The following is a 19,645-nucleotide window of genomic DNA, read 5'->3' as shown; positions in this document are numbered from 1 at the left end:
TCACTCCTCCTCCGACGCATGTGCTTGCAATTAAAATGATTAACCTCCACCTGTTGGGTGCTACCAATCAATCAAAGGTAATTTGACACTGTAGAACATACATCGACACGGAATGTACCAATACAAAAGGGATTCTAATAGCTGTACAGACAAAGTTTTAATGTTTCCCCACTCAATTGATTATCACTGCAGCCATAGTTTGAATATGTGCACATGTTGTGAAACAGTTTTCAGTAGCTTGCAAATCATTGTTTGTGTTTAACCAACCAGAGGCAGAATAATATCAAAAGTTATGCAACTATGTTTGCGTCACGATTATCAGATCCCTAAAATATAAGATCTTTTGTTGCGGTAACCATGTGTGAAAATCATGGTTTGGTGATGTAATCTTTATTTAAGCAGCCTAAACCCTTTCGGTTTATTATTCATTAGAATTCAGGCATTATTTTTCTCATACTTTCTTGTGTTTATCGCTGAAAATATACAGAAATACACAAGTGTTTTAAAGGTATTGATGTCATCCTGTCAGTCTACCTCTCTTCCACGACTCTCTGGAGTGACTTGGTTTTATTATCCCCTCGTTTCCGGAATCCTCTCTTTCCTGTTTTCGGAAAACTGAGATGAACCGGTTTTGAAGGCTCCTTTATTTAATTTTTTTTATTAATACATACCTGCTTCCACATTACTTAACTTGTCAAATGACAACTGTACCATGCATCATTTAACTGCCACATTCTTGATGATAATGATGGTAATAATGATAAGTTCCCAGTGAGTCAGTAGCGCCTGACACAGTAATTACAGGACTCACCTTCAGAGTGTCCTAATAGTCCAATATCACAACATATGAATCTGACTTATTAGACTTGTTTTTCCACTATTTGGAGCTGTCTTCCCTCTGTTTTTCCACACTTTCATTCATCTTTTATTGGTGGTAAAAGTGTGTTGCTCTTTGGATTCAGGAAACGAAGCACTGTACACCACAGCAGGCAGGAACAGAACACGCATGCTGTTTTCGCAGACTCTCAGTGGCAGTGGCACAGATTCATGTGGTAGATTCATGTCAGTCACAGCTTAAACAACATTATCTGATTTAATTGAAAGACAATTGACAGGAAAATTCCACATGCCGTGTGTTTTATGACCTCTACTGTTGGACGTCCTCTCAATTTCTCAACTGTTCATTTATTGAAATCTGGTCAGGGCGGATTAACACAACAGGGGTCCTTGGGCAAAAATGAAGTGAGGTACCCAACTTTGTTCTTTCTCATCTCTTATGTTCGTCATCTATATATCATTGACTTCAAAAGCCTTTTGTATGAAATATCTGCAGCATATAACAACATTAGTCTTAAAGGTAGACTGGGTGACATTTAGTATTATTTTTTGGTAGAAATTGCAACCTATAAGGATGTTTGTATATGTGTAGAATTCCTTTAAAATCTAAATTATTTTGGATTTTATGTGTAACTTTAGGCAATGTCTTACCATTACTGAGGCTGCCATGATTCTACGGCAGCTCCGATGGACAAACCAGACAGAGAATGTATAGTATTTCATGTCTTGAAAACCATCCTTTATAATGTACTTAACGTTTGGGAAAGAGGTGAGTGATCTGCTGTCTCACCATTAGATGGCACTAATTCTTACTCACCGGACCTTTAGAGCAGTGGTTATTGACTCTTTGCAGTTTTTTGTGTGAGTTTTTGCTACTTGAAGGCAGTAAAGCAAACTATACGTTTGATATAATTCAACACAACATAATGATATATAAAATCATGGTTTTGATGGATCAACATTTATCATCCACTTAAAGTGCCAAGGTATTAGCATACCCACAGAGGAAGATGCATGTCTCTGTGGTTAGAACATCATTTAACGGTTTAATAACACACGATGTGACTATTGTCCTTTGTTTCCCACAGAGGCTTCCTACAACGAGACCCCTCTGTCATATAGATATGACCTGGAGCAGTCAGAGGAGCATCAGCCTCGCCACGACCCTCTGTCCTACACTGGATCTCCGTCCTCCTCTCCACGGCTCCGCTCCAAAAGCCGGAGTAGCCGAGACACCCAGTCCTCAGGCTCTCTGGAATCCACACTGTCGGTAATACTTCTGTCTTGACTCCCAGTCAACATGTCTGACATGTTTATTGTTTGTCTGTGCTGCTTCTTTTTTTCTCTCCGCTGCATTGTCCTTTACTGCTTTCAACACGCGCTATGGCTATTTTGTACTAGAACATTTGTAATTATAGTGCCTGGTTGTATGACTCTGTCTTGATATTGTTCCTCATTCGTTGAGTTAAACTCATGGCAGTCTTACTGCCATGGTTTCACATAATTACACCCATGTTTCCCATAAACCTTGTGCTTCCTTGTTACCATGAGGTTATGCTACTTATTCGTATGCTGTGGTGTGTTGCTGCAAGCTTGTTGGGAGCTCTATAACATATATTATTTGTTTTGTTCAATTAAATGAACCACACGATTTTCTGTAAATCCTCACAGGAGGCAATTTATGTCAAATGTATTGTGGAGACAACCATTCTTTTCATCTGGATTGTTTATGAGCTATAAACAAGAGCAAATAATTAACATTTCCTTCAAAGTCTCAAGTCAGTAAATAGTAAACTTAAGATTGAAACCATATTGTAAAAGGAATTGTCAAAATCAAAGCCAAAATAGCTATTTTCTTTTCCTCCCTCAGTTCTAAAATGCGGCATTTCCCCTTGATGCAACATGGCTGTTTATTGGTTTTCAACAGTTTTGGACAGCACAGCACAACAAACACAGTAGCAACCATAATGTGCACATAGTAAACAAAGGGAAAAATCATGAACCCGTCATAACACGCTCACAGACACACGCAAACAAGATGAATAAGATATTCATAGTTCAGCATTTAGTTAAAAAAAAAACAATTGACTGGTTGGACAGTTCATTCAAGTTGTATCAAGACAGGATACATGATGTTCTCAGTTTGTCACTGTATCTTATCATCTCCAGGTGTCACACATTGCCCATCTCCTTCTACCACATCAAATAATGATGGTTTTTCAATTGAGTTCTTTCTTATTCTTGCATTGCTTTATTTTGTTCACATTTATCTTTGGTTGTTGTTTGTCCGTCTTTTTTCAGAGGAAAGAAAAATCTTTAAAAGATAATATTAATTTTACCTTGACCATCACACACAGGGCAGAGGAAAAGGGGAATTCTTTCTTAAAGTTGAATAGATGTCCCCAAAAAGTTTGACGTCTCCTCTAGACATTATACAACAGGTTCTCTTGCTCAGTCTTCCTCTCCATGATGAGTAAGCTAAAATTTGTAAAATCAATGGAATGTCCCTTCAGGGAAAAACACCAGAATGAATGCCCTTCAGCAAGGCATTAAAACAGCTGCTCCTGCCGAGGCACCCTGAGGCCAACAGAGTTCATGATGCAGCGAGCATATGGCAGCGTGTTACAGTGATGCTGAAAAACACTGGATATGCTCAGCAAACATCATGTGGGCAAACAGATGTTAAAAAGAGAACTGGCTCCCCTCCCCCTCTGGCCTGTCTGTGGTATTCCCTGCCATGATGTACACACTTGATGATCTTCAAAGCCTCAGTCACACTGCTTTCTTTATCTGGTTAATATAATGGGAGAGCTCAATACCGTCCCTCCAGCCCCAGTGAGTATCTTGCACTTGACATGATAGCCTTTGCCAGGATGACTGATGGATTTGAACTGTTTAGGAGGAACAACTCCTTTACTATCAACACATTTGTCATCGTTAGAATGTTAGCATTCTGCGTTGCAAGCCTCCTGGAATCTAAAACTCCCACAGAGTTTAATCAAATGTGGTCTGTCCCAACAATAATAATATCTGCACCCAGCGGCTGAGGAGCAGAGGTGTGTGGGTGGGTTATTATTAAAGAGTTACACTTCACATATCACATGTCAACCTGTCTTCTCTTCTTGTTTCCCAATTGTTTGCTCCTGGCACTATGTTTGTGTCAGGTGGACTTGGATCAGGAGAAGGGACTGGAGATGAGAAAGTGGGTTTTGTCAGGAATCCTGGCCAGTGAGGAGACCTACCTCGGCCACCTGGAGGCCCTACTCATAGTATGTGCAACTTAAACTTAAAAATTCACACACACTACCCCCCCAAAACAAAGCTAAACAAAAGATGGAGTTATTGATCCCAAATATGGACAATCTTTATGTTATAGCAGCCTTTTAGCTTATGATTAAAGTCAAATTCAAAAATATACAAGCATGAAATACAAAATAAACGTCTAAATATAAGAATAAATGATATAAATAAAAAACACTAAACAAACTAAGGTGATACTTTCGTAAGAACAGTGCTACTTCCTTAGCATTACAATGCTACTTCCCTAGACTTACTTGAGCTTGTATGTGGCTTACTTGAGCTACTTTAGCCAGCACATTTTGCTTGATATTGTCATTTAAATGACATTGCTGTGTCACTTTGTGAATGTACAGTATGTTTGGATTGAATATTTCAAAATAACACTCCTTTATTAATATGTAGTACTACACAACTTTGCTGAATTAAACATAGTGTTGGTCTGCTAGGATGTAGCTCATAACATTAGCTAGTTAGCTAACTTTTGCTAGATGTTGTTGTTTTACTGTCCTAAGTCCTAAATCATGTCACTCAGTTAACAACCTTGCTAAGCCAGAGTTTAGCAAACAACTGAAACTGTGGAAGCTTAATGTAATTTATTTTATTATTTACACTTGTGCTTGTCCTACTGTAACCTGTTACAGCAGACTACTAAGCCAGTTTTCTCTACACTGTAAGGCAGTGTTGGCTAATGTTACCAAAAGCTACCTCATTAAAACATTATTTAAACTGTGCAATTGTTTCATCTCATTGCCCGTGGGTTTTCTGTGGAAGATTAATGACGTTTTTCATTTATTCGTCCAGCCCATGAAGCCTCTGAAGGCTGCTGCCACAACCTCCCAACCAATGTTGACCATTCAGCAGATAGAGACCATCTTCTTCAAAGTACCAGAGCTTCATGAGATCCACAAGGACTTCTACGACGCCCTGCTACCCCGAGTACAGCAATGGAGCCACCAGCAGTGTGTGGGCGACCTCTTCCAGAAACTGGTACAAAGATTATATTTGGGGGGTTTTCTAACTAAATCAGGGCAGTCAATAGAGCAAAAGGTATCATATTGTATCCTCACAGGCCACTTTATTAGGTACAGATGACTCTTAATAACTGGCACAGGTGTGGTCTTGCTCTGCTGTAACCCATTTGCTTCATGGTTCAACATGTTGTGCATTCAGAGAGGATCTTCTCCATATTTTGTTTTGAAAGAGTAACCTTTTATATGGTTTGCACCATTGTCTTACACACAGCAATGGTTGTGTGTGAAAATCCCACTACATCAGCAGTTTCTGAAATATTCAGACCAGCTTGTCTGTCACCAACAACCAACCCACATTCAGAGTCACTTAAATCACATTTCTTCCTCATTGTGATATTCGGTTTGAACTTCAGCAGGTCGTGCCTAACTGTAATTATTGAGTGTTTTTGTGACATTAACCCCACCATTAAAATTAAACATATCATCTCAAATGTGTTATGGTAATATACAGTAGCTTGTCTTGAATATGTTCAAGGTGTTAATTTGTAAGAAAACATGTCATGACAATGTTTCAGAGACAACATAAACCTGTTTTACCACTTCTTTTGACCTAACTCGAACACAGCAGCATCACGTCAGGCAAACAACCACAAGGCAGTGGAACCAATGGAATACTCAGTATCCAATGAGTTGATCTGAATGAAATGTGCTAGTTGTTAAATTATCTAAAACTTTTTCCTTTGCTTAACTGAATCAAAAGTTTTAAGAAGTCAATCACATACAACTGAGTACAGTGAGGCAACCCCTTCAACTGCTTTAAATCCTCCTTTGGATAAGAACACCCAGCATTAAATAACATCAAACCTGTCAGTGTCAAATTGCATGTTGGTTTTTGATCAAACAGACTAACATTTGTCAAGATGGTAACTTTCAGAAACTAATTATAGCAGTTGTCAAATGCCTTGATAATTAATGATAGCTGAGAAGAAGGGAGACTTTTAGGGTTAAAAAAGGTGGGAGTCTTTGGCTGTTAGTAATACTCAGTGCACACATGAGTAGACTGCTTGGAGTCATCTCCCGGCCAGATAAAAGCCTCCCTACGCCACATGACAGGCAATATAAAGGAGAACAAAACGCTCTATAGGAGGTCGCTGAATAAGAGCTACGTCAGTGCTGCTGGAGTATAAAAAACACTCATGCAATCCATGGATTTATGTGTAGACATGTGAGCCAACATCATATTTCACTGAATGGTATTAATTCCTTCTGCATAACTAGTATGCCAGCTCATACTTGAGACTCAGCACAGCAAACCCAGTTAAATTCATGGCCCTGATAAAATCTATCTTTGCAGTTTTTGGAGTAAATCTAACCAGTGCTGTCTTCTTGTCTGCTGTAGGCCAGCCAGCTCGGAGTGTACCGGGCCTTTGTGGATAACTACAAGGTTGCTGTGGAGACGGCGGACAAGTGTTGCCAGGCTAACGCTCAGTTTGCACAGATATCTGAGGTATGAAATCATGCCACGCACAGCAGGACTGCAGCAGGCGAGTGTTTGATGTTGTACAGCTGCCCGTGACAAGTGATGACAGAGCAGGTTTTTTCAGCAGTGCAAAGAGCCATGCAGCTTTTTACAGTGGTGCTGATGGTGTTAATTGCACCGTGGGGCAGTTGCTGTGAGTTAATGACAGTATATCTTTTCTCACAATTCCCTCTGTTGTTATCTTCCTGCTAGAATCTTAAGGTCAAAAGCACAAAGGACTGCAAAGAGCAGCCAGCTAAAAATTCACTGGAAAGTAAGTAGTGAGTGAAATGAATGTCCAGCCTCCACATTAATCAATATACGCTAAAAGTAGATGAGCTGACACTCTGCCTGTTCAACTGACTCTTCCTCCTCCACAGCCCTTCTCTACAAACCCGTGGACCGAGTGATGCGCAGCACACTTGTTCTGCATGTAAGTCACTTCGCCTGGCAACAATCTGAATCAGTATTTTCTCTACTCTTGAGAGTTTGGGGAATTGAATTTTTCACATTTTGTTTCTATTCCAGGACCTTCTGAAGCACACACCCTCCAGCCACCCAGATTATCCACTGCTACAGGACGCCCTGCGCATCTCACAGAACTTCCTGTCTAGTATTAATGAAGAGATCACGCCACGCAGGCAGTCCATGACAGTAAAGAAAGGAGAGGTCAGTGTGATAGTCCCACTTCACCACAGCAACTCCAGGTTGATGAGGTATTTTCTGCAAATAAAAATCAATGCTGCACAAATCTATTTAAATTAGAATATGTTTTTTAGTACATAAATCAACAAGTGGCAACTTTCCCTTCATATTGGCAGCCAAGACTGGATTTGCTACCAAAGGGCCCCTTTGGTAGCAAATGTTTCATGTTTCAGTGTTCAGGTAGCAAATGTTTCATGTTTCAGTGTTCAGACATGTTTCAGTGGGAAAAGCATATGTTTTACTGATCACATGACTAATTGCTCTGTTTAGTTCATATAGGCAGCATAGTGTGACATGTTGATGTCATTATTCTGCCTCTGTTTGGTTTTAATGAGCAGAATCAATGCTATCATTATTTGCTTTGTCTAGCAGTACCTGACTGAGGTAGCGTTTGTGTGTATGCAGCAGCAGAGCAGGGATGAGTGGGGGTGAGAGTTGTTTATTCTGTTGTTTATAATTGGTGAACGGCAGGGTTTTTTGAGCAGTAGAATTCATTTCTGAAACTTTTGGTGCATGCTTCTTTGTGTTTTCAGTCATACACAACTGCAACTGTCTTCCTCAAATGTCCCCGTGCCATTCAAGATCTAAACACTACTGTACAGAGAAACACGGAGAGAGTGATGTATGGAGCTGATAAGACTTAAACTAAATTGTGTGAACTCATTTGAGAATGGGTTGAATAGACAATAATAGACATTTGTTAATATTTAAAAGTGCAGTAATGACATCACTTCTGAACACAACACCTCTAGTTAGTTAGAGGTTAGTTAGAGCACTGGAAAAATACAAATTTGACCTGACGAAAAAACCTGCATTCATTTTATTCCCTCATTCAGAAATTCAAGATAATATCTGACTCTAGTTTGTGCCATATCTTTACCGTTGACCGTAAACAGTTCACAGCACAAGGTGTCTGGAAGCTGCAGTAAAACAGGAGTGTGACTCAGGTTGTTGCTGACTCATCTCTGCCTGTCTGCAGTAGCTGTGGAGGAACCTTGTGACAAAGCCCTGTGCTACACTGGAGTTGAGGCTGTCTGTGTCACAAACCAGGAAAACCAAGCACTCACTCCCATCCGTCCCTGCCACAGTGTCAACTCTGCTTCCCAGAAATGACCTGCAGGACGCCTTTTCAAGTTCTTTCTAACCAGGCTTTTTATACAGGGTGTGTACCAACTTAACTATGCTTCCTGACTCCATCAGCACACATCTCAAGGCTCTGATTCAGATGACCTGGCTGAGAACTTCCTCTGTTTTTCCTAGGAACTGGCCCGGCCCACCAGGGTGGGATATTAAAGCAAAGAAATTTCTTGGGAACGTTCTTCTTTTTATTGTTTAGGAAGTCTGAAATCCTGTGTGCAGATTGTGATCAGCTCTTCAGTAAACGAGCACCCATTGTTGATGTTTTGCGTCAGACGTGCCTGTAATTACCAAGTCCATTTAAAACCCTTGTGTTTGTTGAGCCTCATCTTTTTGTACATGCCTCAGTGCTCAATGCCTCATCATGCATAAAAAAACAGGAGCAGATTACAGTGTTGGAAGGGTGTTAGCGCTGTGCAGAGGCAGCTCTTGTTTTTCCATTGGAAAATTGACTATTTGTGCTCATGCCTGTGTCACCAAACAATAAGCGGATATAACCCTGCCACCTCTTTTTGAAACCAGGACAGTAGCGAGCATGTTTGAATATTTGCAGGCCACCAGAACTGAGAGTATGCAGAGGGAAACCACGCTGCAGTGATTTCCTTGTTTTTGTCAGACTGCGGACGGTGTGGTGGTGCAAAGTCTCACATGGGCACTGTCACTGTAAACAGCCTCAGCCTTGAGGTCAGAGTGGCAGGGGAGGGAATTTAGATTCACGCTGCAGCAGGAAGAGCTTGTGTCATCACATCCATCTGTAATCTCAGTCTGGAATGATTAACCGAAAAAAACCCCAAATAAAATAACCAATCCTTCATCATCAGATCATCAGAGTTGCAACATTACATCAGTGGGAACATATTAAGTATGTTTACTTTCTTGTTTTGATGGTGTCACCAATGATTTATTGCTTTGTTTATGTTTTACCTGCTCTATGAGGAAGGATAGCATATATCCAAAAGCAGTAGCATCACCACAAGCTATGATCATTCAAAGCGTCTGCAAACATCAGCAAAAAGTGATTGTTCTCAAACCCTGTATTTTAAACTGAGCGTCAGTGTAAAACTTTATAATTACATACTGTGCCTCCGGCACTTCCTCATATTGCATCTATTTGCGTCTGTTGTGGCCTCATAGCGGTTGAAAACATCCCGGTTGTAACTCACAGCTGATGACATGATTTCTTCTTTGGCCTGTGAGCAGAACCGTCAGCTGCTGAGGGATTGCTTCATGGTGGAGCTGGTCGAGGGTTCCAGGAAGCTCCGTCACGTCTTCCTCTTCACCGACCTGCTGCTCTGCACCAAGCTGAAGAAACAGGCGGCAGGGTGAGTCTGGGTCAGCGTCCAGCCGGAGGTTAGAAACAGCGGCCTGTGACCCAGAGGATCTGCTGGTTCAGATGCCAGGCTTGCTGGGGAACAATCGCTCCACCCAACAGTCATTACACTTTTTTTAAAGGTTGACTGTGCAAAAATGAGTCAGTTCATAAAACACATCTAAACATGTTAGTCTGAAATTGTACTCAATTGAATTTCTGAAGTTGGACTAACACAGAGTTTGCATGTTCTCCCCGAGTGTGCGTGGGTTTCCTCCCACAGTCCAAAAACATGCAATATTGGGATTAGGTAAATTGGAAACTCTAAATTGACCGTAGGTGTGAGAGTGAATGGTTGTTTGTCTCTATAATATGTGATGGACTGGCGACCTGTCCAAGGTGTGACCCTGCCTTTCGCCTTATATCAGCTGAGATTGAGCCCCTGTGACCCTCATGTGGAGGATAAAGTGGTAGAAGATGAGTGTGTGAGTGAGTGAGTGAGTGAGTGAGTGGACTGCATGTATACTTTCAGGACCTTCAACGTGGCAGCCTCCACAAAATAAGACCTTTGCCAAAAGTGCAAAAAAGGCTAATTCTAAGGCTACAAAAAAACACATGATAAACCATACAAACACCAAAAACCCTTCTTCATGTTACACACTGGACTTTTAATAGCCCGATTAACAGTGAGAGATCTTCTCATCTGGCTCAGAAACTTTGTGTACAGTTGTATTGTTAGACTCACACTGCTTAAAGGGATAGATTTTTTTGAAGAGGTTCTTAAACATAGTCATTGTGTTAAATACAGCAAACAGTGTGTTTTTGAAAGGAAGACTGTATGAAGTGGAAAATGATGGACACATTGTTTTACTTTTACAGCACGACAGAAGAGCTTTTAGGGTAACTTTAACAAACAATTCTTGATGAAAGAAGGAGGACATTCTCATGTAAAGAAAACAGGCTACTTTTCAAAGAATATAGTGACTAAATGCACGTATGTTGTACTCCGACAGGAAAGGGCAACAGTATGACTGTAAGTGGTACATCCCACTGGCTGACCTGACCTTCCAGACCATCGAGGACTGTGAGTCCAGCCCCATCCCTCTGGTGCAGGATGAGGAAATCGATGCCATGAAGATAAAAATTTCCCAGATCAAGAATGAGATCCAAAGGGAAAAGGTGAGTTTACACAAAGCACAAAACAAAACACAATACAGGAAGTCCAAACTACATGGAAAACATTACAGTAGTCAACAAAATGGTTTATGAGTTTATCAGTGATGTGCAGGGCTGCACTGCTGTCTGCATACAGAGCAAAAATCAAAACAAGGAACTTGAAGATTAGCACATGTCTGTATATACAGAGACACTGTTAATGTTTGTCTGCAGAGAACCACCAAGGGCCCCAAGGTGATTGAGCGTCTGAGGAAGAAGTTGTCAGAACAAGAGTCTCTGCTGCTTCTCATGTCCCCCAACATGGCGTTTAGAGTGGCCAACAGAAATGGAAAAGTGAGTCTAAGGAAGTCAAAGGTTCTTTCTAAACAACCCAACAATGCAGAATTTAGACAGATGAAACGTATCTCCTGCATTACGGAGATAAACGTTCTGTAGAGATAACTTCTGTGACAACCTTGTCATTGTAGCCTCTGCTGCCCTCTGCTGCTGAAGGTGTGTACATACAGTATTAGAACACAACAGATTTTGATTTCTTTCCTTCAGGGTTTCACATTTCTGATCTCGTCCGACTATGAGCGTGCTGAGTGGAGGGAGATCATTCGTGAGCAGCAGAAAAAGTGTGAGCCATCTTTTTAATGTTAAATTACTGTTAATAATTTAAGAGCAACTGCCTTTTTTTTTCTTTTTTTTTTACCATTGAATACTGTCAATTTATACTGTTTGAAATGTGTTCATTCTGTATATGTGTCTCGACCAGGAGGATTTTTAATCTCAGTGAGGCTTTCCTGGTTAAATAATAATATTGATAATGATAATAATATCCTGCAGGTTTTAAAAGCTTCTCTCTGACCTCTCTGGAGCTGCAGATGCTCACTAACTCATGTGTGAAGCTCCAGACTGTTCACACTATTCCAATGAGCGTGAATAAGGAAGGTATGATTCAGTTCACCTACTGCACGTTTTAGGATTTGATGAGTCTTTAATATAAGCTCTTTTTGTTGTTGTTTGGTTTTTAATGGCTTAAACTCTTGTCTTTACAGATGATGAATCTCCTGGTTTGTATGGCTTCCTGAATGTCATTGTCCACTCTGCATCTGGCCTCAAAAAGAGCTTAAGTAAGTTGCTTGTTCCCCTGGGATTTTAAAAAACAGAATCACATCAGTGATAATGGTAAATGTCACATCATCCTGTGGGTGGGGCCTGTCTTCATCTGCTTCTCCCTCCCTGTCCCGCTGTCAGCTGGGAGCACAGCTGCAGGGGAACAAGAGGGATTAGCAAGGAACACTGTGTACAAGCCCCCTTAAAATATGTCTTTGGCTTCTCAAATCACCGCCTGACCCTGCTTAAACTATTGTGCATGTTTTATTCTCTTTCTATGTGAAAGGCTAGTCAGGCTGTAGTCAGTGGCATGTTCCAACCAGCTGGGGGTTTACTGCTATTCCAGTAGATTTGTGATGGTACTAGAAGGAAGAGCTGTGGTAGGACTCCAATAGATAGCAACTTTATTGTCCTCATAGGGAATTAAACAATGTCAAGTCTTACATGTCAAGCAAGGTAAAACCATAGCCTATATAAAAATGGATGTAGCTTAGTAGCAGTAGCAGTCAGCCACCAGGGGGTAACTGTGCTGGTCAAATTGCAAGTTTTGAGGCTTGAAAACCATGTGCGTTTTTATGTCGGCTATATCAATTCCATACCATTACACTCATCAGCCACACAAAGACTTTAAAGCAGTAACAGTTGATATTTTTAGAGGAGTTTTTTCTTTCTCACCCACTAGACCTTTATTGCTCTCTGGAGGTGGATTCATTCGGCTACTTTGTCAACAAAGCCAAAACACGAGTGCATAGAGACTCGACAGAGCCCAACTGGAATGAGGTGAGTGGGCTGCTGTGTTTTAAGAAGCAGAGCACGTAACTTTTTGGCATGAAAAATAAAAGTAACATGTTGTAACACTGGGCTGTAACGTACACTAGCATGACTTTGCTTTCTGCTTGTGTGATTGAAAGGAGTTTGAGATTGAACTGGAGGGCTCTCAGACTCTGAGGCTGCTCTGCTACGAGAAGTGCTGCAACAAAACCAAGCAGAGCAAAGAAGATGGAGAGATCACGGACAAGATCATGGTCAAAGGACAGATAAAGGTATGGAGACAAACGAGGGACGGCAACCTGGTCCAAATGTCACATCAAAACCTATTTTTGTCACAGTAAAATTAAGTGTATGATCACTTTGCAGTGAGCAAAGGAATGCTATGTTAGTTGCACTCTGTAGTCTTACCATTAGATGTCACTAATTCTTATACAGTACAGTGGAATTTTAAAACACCAATTCTACATTTCGGGCCAAACCAGTATCAATATGTAAGTGTCAGTATGTAATATGTCCTTTACTCTGGACAGAGCCAGACTGTCTCTTCCCAGTCACTGTGTATAAAAAAGGTTTTTATTAAATAACAACAGTCTTTACCAAACTCTCACATTATTTTCCACCAACGTCTCTGACAGATGCACTAAATGTTTGCACTCGACCGAAGACTTACACAAATCAATATTTTAAGACTCATTGTGACCCTGAATCTTTCTGGTTCCACGAACAATTCTTGTGGAGTGAGCTTGGTCCTCTTCATGACTTCAGTACCTTGACAACAGCGTTGTATCTGCCGTCCTGAACACAGGAGCTTTTTTTGGCTCCTCCTGCCCTGTGCGCCCTCCATCACTGTAGAAAAAGAAGACCTCTGACAGTGTGTCGTGACAGAGGGCAGATTAGGCGTTTGGCACTGCTTCAGAGTATGACAGGGAGAGAGAGAGAGAGAGAAAGAACAAAGGGTTCCCCTGCTGCCTGGACAGGACGGCCAAAACCCTGGAGTTTACAAGGAAAAAAGCTTGTGAGTGCTGGCAGTCAGTTCAGCCACATGTCACATAAAAAACAAGCTACTGAGCCGTTAGTTTCATTTCGCCCTTTCACCTCTGACACAGGTGAACTTAGTGGGCTCATGGTTTAAACAGTGACATAAAAAAGCGTTAATCATAAGTGATTTAAAAAAAAGTGATGAAGACAAAAAAAATTAATATATAAATAAAAACATAAAGAATAAATAGTACAATTGAAAATATGTAGTATATGAATTACAAAGAATACAATTTACATCAACAATCATTTTGAATGATTTATTTAGTTATATTGGCTTTCAAGTTGCAATGACGTAAAATCCACTATTGTAAACCGTAATAGGAAGAAGAGATGGTTTTTAATTTAATTTAATAATGTTTGGCAGTAGTTCAGTAATAATTATTGCAGTATAATGTTTAATATAACAAACTGTAAATGAATCTAATGTTTATGCACACATTACTCCTAAATACCTGTGTGAAAGGTAACAGTTGATATGTATCCATGATAAAGACCATGTCCATGCCAGTTGTGCTGTTAAAGGCTCAGTCGTGCTAATCATGATCATGTTAAGGCTGCCTGAGAGGCACAGGCACAAAGCACAGTGCTAATGAGGGTAGGAGAGGATTCTCAGGAGTTAATCTCCCAAATCCATCTGTGAAGTAGAACAACGCAGAGGCAGCGTGGCGGGGAGACTGCGTGGCTTTGTTCCTGCTCTGACTCCCACTGGAATGAAAAGATTCGGAGTCACAACAACACAGAGACATCGGGATGACGCAGAGAGTTTTGGGCCGCGTCAGTCACGTTCATCAGGATTCCTCCTCAGAGCAAAGGCACAGATGGCAGGGCAAGAAGGTTCAGGGAAGAAGGAGCTGCTGCTCCTGTTAGTGCAGCAGTTTAGGACGCAGTGGTAATTCCTCAACAGTTGTTTATTTGTTTAGTTAGTGGCAGTAACATTTAATAGCTGAGGGAGTCAGAGCCAGGGAGGATGAGTGCGAGTAATGAGGAGGAGAGTTTGGATCAGAGTGTAGAGGAAGAGGGAAACACAGCAAGGAGGAAAACACAGAGTTCAGGAGCTCGTCTGTGGGACAGAGTCCGCAGCAGTCTGCTCAAACAAAAGGTAAAGATATAACCAGTTTGCACTGGATCTTCACTTGAAGGAACTACACATCAGGACATGCTTTTATTTCCTTTTAATGTTTAAAACCCAGTGTGAGTTCGACTCATTGTTATGTGTCTGTTGGGATAGTTATTTATTTTAGCTTATTTAAAACTGTAGTGTGTTATTTGTGTACTTTACAAATTCAATGCAGGTTTATAATAGTTTTGTATATGGTTTTAGTTTTTATTTTGTTTTGACTTTTGGTTTTTAAAATGACTTAGTTTAAGTTTTGAACATTTGTATTAGTTTTTGTCTCAAATAGAACCCTTCAAAAGAAGAAAGAAAAAATAAACACACTTCATATGAACCCAAAAGGATTATGTATGAAATTAATTTACAAACAGTTTTATAAACACAGTTAGTCATTGTTTTTTTTTTATAACTCTAGTTTTTGTTTTTGTTTCAGTTATGAAAATGTTTTTTCAATTTTAGTTGTGGTTATTTCGTTAGTTTTCATTAACTAGAATAACTTTGGCTCCATGTGACTCTTTCTGTGGTTATGTTTGGATCGTGTTTCCACGTTGAAATAATATGACGTTGTTTGTGTTCACAGGCAGAAAAAACGTATAATCACCAACAATTTAAAAACATTTTTAAGGAAGTTGCTTTTCACTGATTTAAGGATTATGCAAATTAGATGCATGGTTTCATGGGTGAAAGAACATCTGCCATGATGTTGGACAGACACAGGTCTTAGCAGTGAGGACATGGTGTCATCATGTTCCTCGTGCCTGATCGCTGTAAGTAAAGGTTGGCAGCGTGGTATTAGTCAGATTAGTAGCATGAGTCAACACTAACTCGCCATATGGAGTTGAATGGTTATGTGAGGCTGAGTGCACAAACTGTTCCTCTAACACTTGACTATTCATTTACTGATACCAAAAGTGAACTTAACTCTTTTATCACTTTGAATCTGATGTGGTTCAAATCTGATCCTTTGATGCTGAAGTGAAAGCGTTTGTTGTGTCTTTTGTTTGCTTTCAGTTGGATCCGCAGACTTTGCAAAATAAAGACTGGCAGAGGACGGTCATCGCCATGAACGGGGTGAGTGCTGACAAAACACACATGCATCAACACTTCTACATACGGTGGCTTTTCTCACATGGTCTGTAGATGTAATGTGTGGCAGTGTTTTTGATCATAATGCGAAAGTAAAATCTTCCATTTCCTCAATGAAATGACAAATAATCTGGCTCCATTTAATCCTACAACCGGGTGTTTTCCTCCTATGGTTGTTACTGCAATGCTAACATCATCAGATGTCACCTAGCTTAAAGGTTTGGAAGTAAACATGATCCAGGAACTCCTTAAAAGACCCTTGAAACACTGACAAATTAAAGAAAGTGCATGGACATAAACAGACATGGCTCATTCAAAAATGTCCAAAGATAGAAATGAAAGCGAGATAACGATCCAGTGTGAAACATTTAGGAAAGTTTATATAGTTTAAATATAGTATAATATGAATTAGTAAAATAGACTTATATAGGCTTAGAATAAGCCTATATGCAAACAAGAAAAACAGCTCCTTTTAAACGTCAAGCATAAACCATGGATTACAAATGAGGAAAAGGCAGAGTCAGAAAGAAAGAAAGGAAGAGTAAAGAGAGTTGTGTTTACATCCTTTCTGTGCAGTTCCTGAACACAGTTGTGAAATGGAGGGCCGAGCAGACGAGTCCTCCGTCTGTTGCAGTCTGCAGTCCCCCCATTAGATGTCACTAATTCTTACACACTGGACTTTTCATATGCTGTGTCTCTCAGCTCTCTCTCTTTTTTAAGCCTGCTCAGTATCTCACACAGTAGATGCTGAAAGTTTCCTTTTTCTTGTTTCAGATTGAGGTGAAGCTCTCGATGAAGTTCGCCAGCAGAGAGTTCAGTTTGAAGAGGATGCCTTCACGCAAACAATCCGGTGTCTTTGGTGTGAAAATCAATGTAGTGACCAAGTAAGTGACCTTTCTTTGATGTCTTTCTTTTAGGTTCTGTGTGTCTTGACCGCACCATGTATAGAATACATATGGCTACACTTGCATTATATGCTGGCCACAGCATTTATGAGGATGGACGTGTATCACCTTTGTTTGTGTGTGTCTGCAGACGAGAGCGCTCCAAAGTTCCCCTCATCGTCAGACAGTGTGTGGAGGAGATCGAGCGACGAGGGATGGAGGAGGTCGGAATCTACAGAGTGTCGGGCGTCGCGACTGACATCCAGGCTCTGAAGGCTGCGTTTGATTCTAGTGAGTTCAGTGTCAATGAATACTGTTATTCTGCATTCAGGTTAGCAATAGTCAAGTATTTATTTAACTGATGTTACACCAGAGTGACCAAACCATGGGAGATAACAGCCTGTAACATCCATCCATTGTCTACATCTTTATCCTCCACATGAGGGTCGCAGGGCCGACATAGGGCTAAAGGCAGGGTCACAGGTCACCAATCCAACCACTCACACATCACACTCAGGCCCAGACCAGGATGCGGACCAGAATCCTTCTAACTGTTAGTCAACTGTGTGGCCCGCACGAATAACATGAACTTGATTTCATCACAACAGCAACATTCACATGCAAAAGCAATATAGAATGAATACTGGCATTTAAAGGTTTCTTATTTACAGTGATTTTCCTCCATCCTTTTTTGCTGAATCGATTTCTATAAGACTTATTGGCATTTACCTATTCTCCATGTCGTACTGTAAAAGCTTTATGTGGTATTTTAAACCCACCTGCAGCAATGCAGCATCGACTCTTTTCAGGAGTGACCTTCAGATCCTATAAAAAGTCCACTACACAGTAATCAGTGAGTGTGTGTGTGTGTGTGTCATCCACCGCACAGACAACAGGGACGTGTCCGTCATGATGAGGGAGATGGACGTAAACGCCATCGCTGGAACACTCAAGCTGTATTTCCGTGAGCTGCCGGAGCCTCTTTTCACCGATGAGCTGTACCCCAACTTCGCTGGAGGCATTGGTCAGTCATTAAAGGGTTGGGAGGACTTTCACGGATTTGCAGGGTGTGACAGTGCATTAATGTACGTTTAAATTTGCCCTGCAGCTTTGTCTGACTGTGTAGCCAAGGAAAGCTGCATGCTCAACCTGCTGATGTCTCTCCCAGAACCCAATCTGGTCACGTTCTTCTTCCTGCTGGACCACCTGAAAAGGTAACTTCAAAACGTTTTTAGCACAAAAAAGGCAAACCAGCCATGTCCGTAGTATTATTGATTTTATTATATTATATATATTATAGATATAATAAAAACAATTTGATTTTATTGATATAAGTTGATATTTAATAAATGTTCAAATTACTTATTTGATTATGTTGTGCCTCTGTTTGGTCTTCTAACAGACCTGATTGAGGGAGTGTTTGTGTGTATACAGTGGCAGCGCCAGGGCAGGTGGGGCCAAAAAGAATTAATCCCATTAAACAGCTTAATGACTGAAGGACCTCTTTTCCAACACAATGTTGCTGTTGTCTTTGTCTGTTGTGACATGAAAGAAATCACAAATTCAAATTCTATAGCTGTTATATATATATATACTGAGAAACACAGTTTGTCATGGCTTGAATGTAACAGACACGTGTTTGTCCTGAAATGTTTTGCACTTCAGTTTTAAAACATAATGAGTGAAAATGTACCCATCTGTTACTAACCACGAAGAAAATCTGCTCTCAATCACTGCAGTGTGGCTGTGTTTGTGCTGACAGTGTGATGTTGTGATCGTCTCCAGGTTTAATGTTGTTGTTGTTTCGACAGGGTGACTGAGAACGAGGGCATTAACAAGATGTCTTTGCACAACCTGGCCACAGTTTTTGGTCCCACTTTGCTGCGGCCGTCTGAAAAAGACAGCAAGATCTCAAACAGCTCGCAGCCGATCTCCATGAACGACAGCTGGTCTCTCGAGGTCATGACTCAGGTACAGCACATTCAGACAGTCGTGTGTGGATCATCTGTCTGTGAGGGTCTGACCACCTCTCATTTGTCTCCAGGTTCAAGTCCTTCTCTACTTCCTTCAGCTGGAGAGCCTCCCAACACCTGACAGCAAACGCCAGAGTCTTCTCTTCTCCTCTGAAGTATAACAGGAACATTTGTTTATAAATGTCTCATTCAGGGGAAACACTGTCAGCTGGGCCACTAAGAAGATATTTGACTTAGGCAGCAGGGGGCGCCAGCAACACACTCTAAACTGGAAACAGCCACCACAACTAAAACTTAGCATGTTTATTGAACTGCTGTGTCAGTAAAAGACATCTCTCTATGATATATGGACAATGTATCCTGTATTTTCTTTATTTTATTTCACTGTGCTGTACTTTATAATTTCCCCCTGCCCTATTCTGTCATGTCTGCTGTTGTTGGATTCTAGAGCTGCAACAATTGATCAGTTACTAAATTAATATTCAACTATTTTGATAACTGATTCATCCTTTCTAAAACAAGCACTCTGAGTCTTCAGCTTCTTAAATGTGAATGTTTTCTGCTTTCTTACTCCGTGGAACAAATAAATAATTAAAACAGTTTCATTTGAGAACATTGAGACATTTTATGGACCAAATAAGTAATCAATTAAAGAAGAAAATAATCAACAGCTTAATCGATTATCTAAATAATCATAAGTTGCAGCTCTATTGGATTTGTGATT

General features: G+C 40.6%; 1 protein-coding gene across 1 annotated transcript in view; it reads left to right on the top strand.

Annotated features, from left to right (window-relative positions):
• si:dkey-91m11.5 (PH_BCR_vertebrate and RhoGAP_Bcr domain-containing protein) overlaps positions 1 to 19,505 on the top strand; it is a 31,610-nt gene extending 12,105 nt beyond the window's left edge. The window contains exons 3-24 of the mRNA XM_044026542.1: positions 1,926 to 2,107; positions 4,002 to 4,106; positions 4,939 to 5,124; positions 6,508 to 6,615; positions 6,841 to 6,901; positions 7,008 to 7,060; positions 7,156 to 7,296; positions 9,670 to 9,791; positions 10,792 to 10,957; positions 11,168 to 11,287; positions 11,498 to 11,573; positions 11,783 to 11,887; positions 11,995 to 12,069; positions 12,735 to 12,832; positions 12,964 to 13,095; positions 15,990 to 16,049; positions 16,839 to 16,948; positions 17,100 to 17,239; positions 17,838 to 17,972; positions 18,057 to 18,162; positions 18,760 to 18,919; positions 18,993 to 19,505. Coding sequence (XP_043882477.1) covers positions 1,926 to 2,107; positions 4,002 to 4,106; positions 4,939 to 5,124; positions 6,508 to 6,615; positions 6,841 to 6,901; positions 7,008 to 7,060; positions 7,156 to 7,296; positions 9,670 to 9,791; positions 10,792 to 10,957; positions 11,168 to 11,287; positions 11,498 to 11,573; positions 11,783 to 11,887; positions 11,995 to 12,069; positions 12,735 to 12,832; positions 12,964 to 13,095; positions 15,990 to 16,049; positions 16,839 to 16,948; positions 17,100 to 17,239; positions 17,838 to 17,972; positions 18,057 to 18,162; positions 18,760 to 18,919; positions 18,993 to 19,082 — 2,531 coding nt within the window. The 3' untranslated portion in view covers positions 19,083 to 19,505. The remainder of the gene's footprint in view (positions 1 to 1,925; positions 2,108 to 4,001; positions 4,107 to 4,938; positions 5,125 to 6,507; positions 6,616 to 6,840; positions 6,902 to 7,007; positions 7,061 to 7,155; positions 7,297 to 9,669; positions 9,792 to 10,791; positions 10,958 to 11,167; positions 11,288 to 11,497; positions 11,574 to 11,782; positions 11,888 to 11,994; positions 12,070 to 12,734; positions 12,833 to 12,963; positions 13,096 to 15,989; positions 16,050 to 16,838; positions 16,949 to 17,099; positions 17,240 to 17,837; positions 17,973 to 18,056; positions 18,163 to 18,759; positions 18,920 to 18,992) is intronic.
• Positions 19,506 to 19,645: the final 140 nt, after the last annotated feature.

This window comes from Solea senegalensis, linkage group LG5 (genome assembly GCF_019176455.1).
Source record: "Solea senegalensis isolate Sse05_10M linkage group LG5, IFAPA_SoseM_1, whole genome shotgun sequence".
Classification (NCBI taxonomy): domain Eukaryota; kingdom Metazoa; phylum Chordata; class Actinopteri; order Pleuronectiformes; family Soleidae; genus Solea; species Solea senegalensis.
This window is presented reverse-complemented; position numbering and strand designations above follow the sequence as displayed.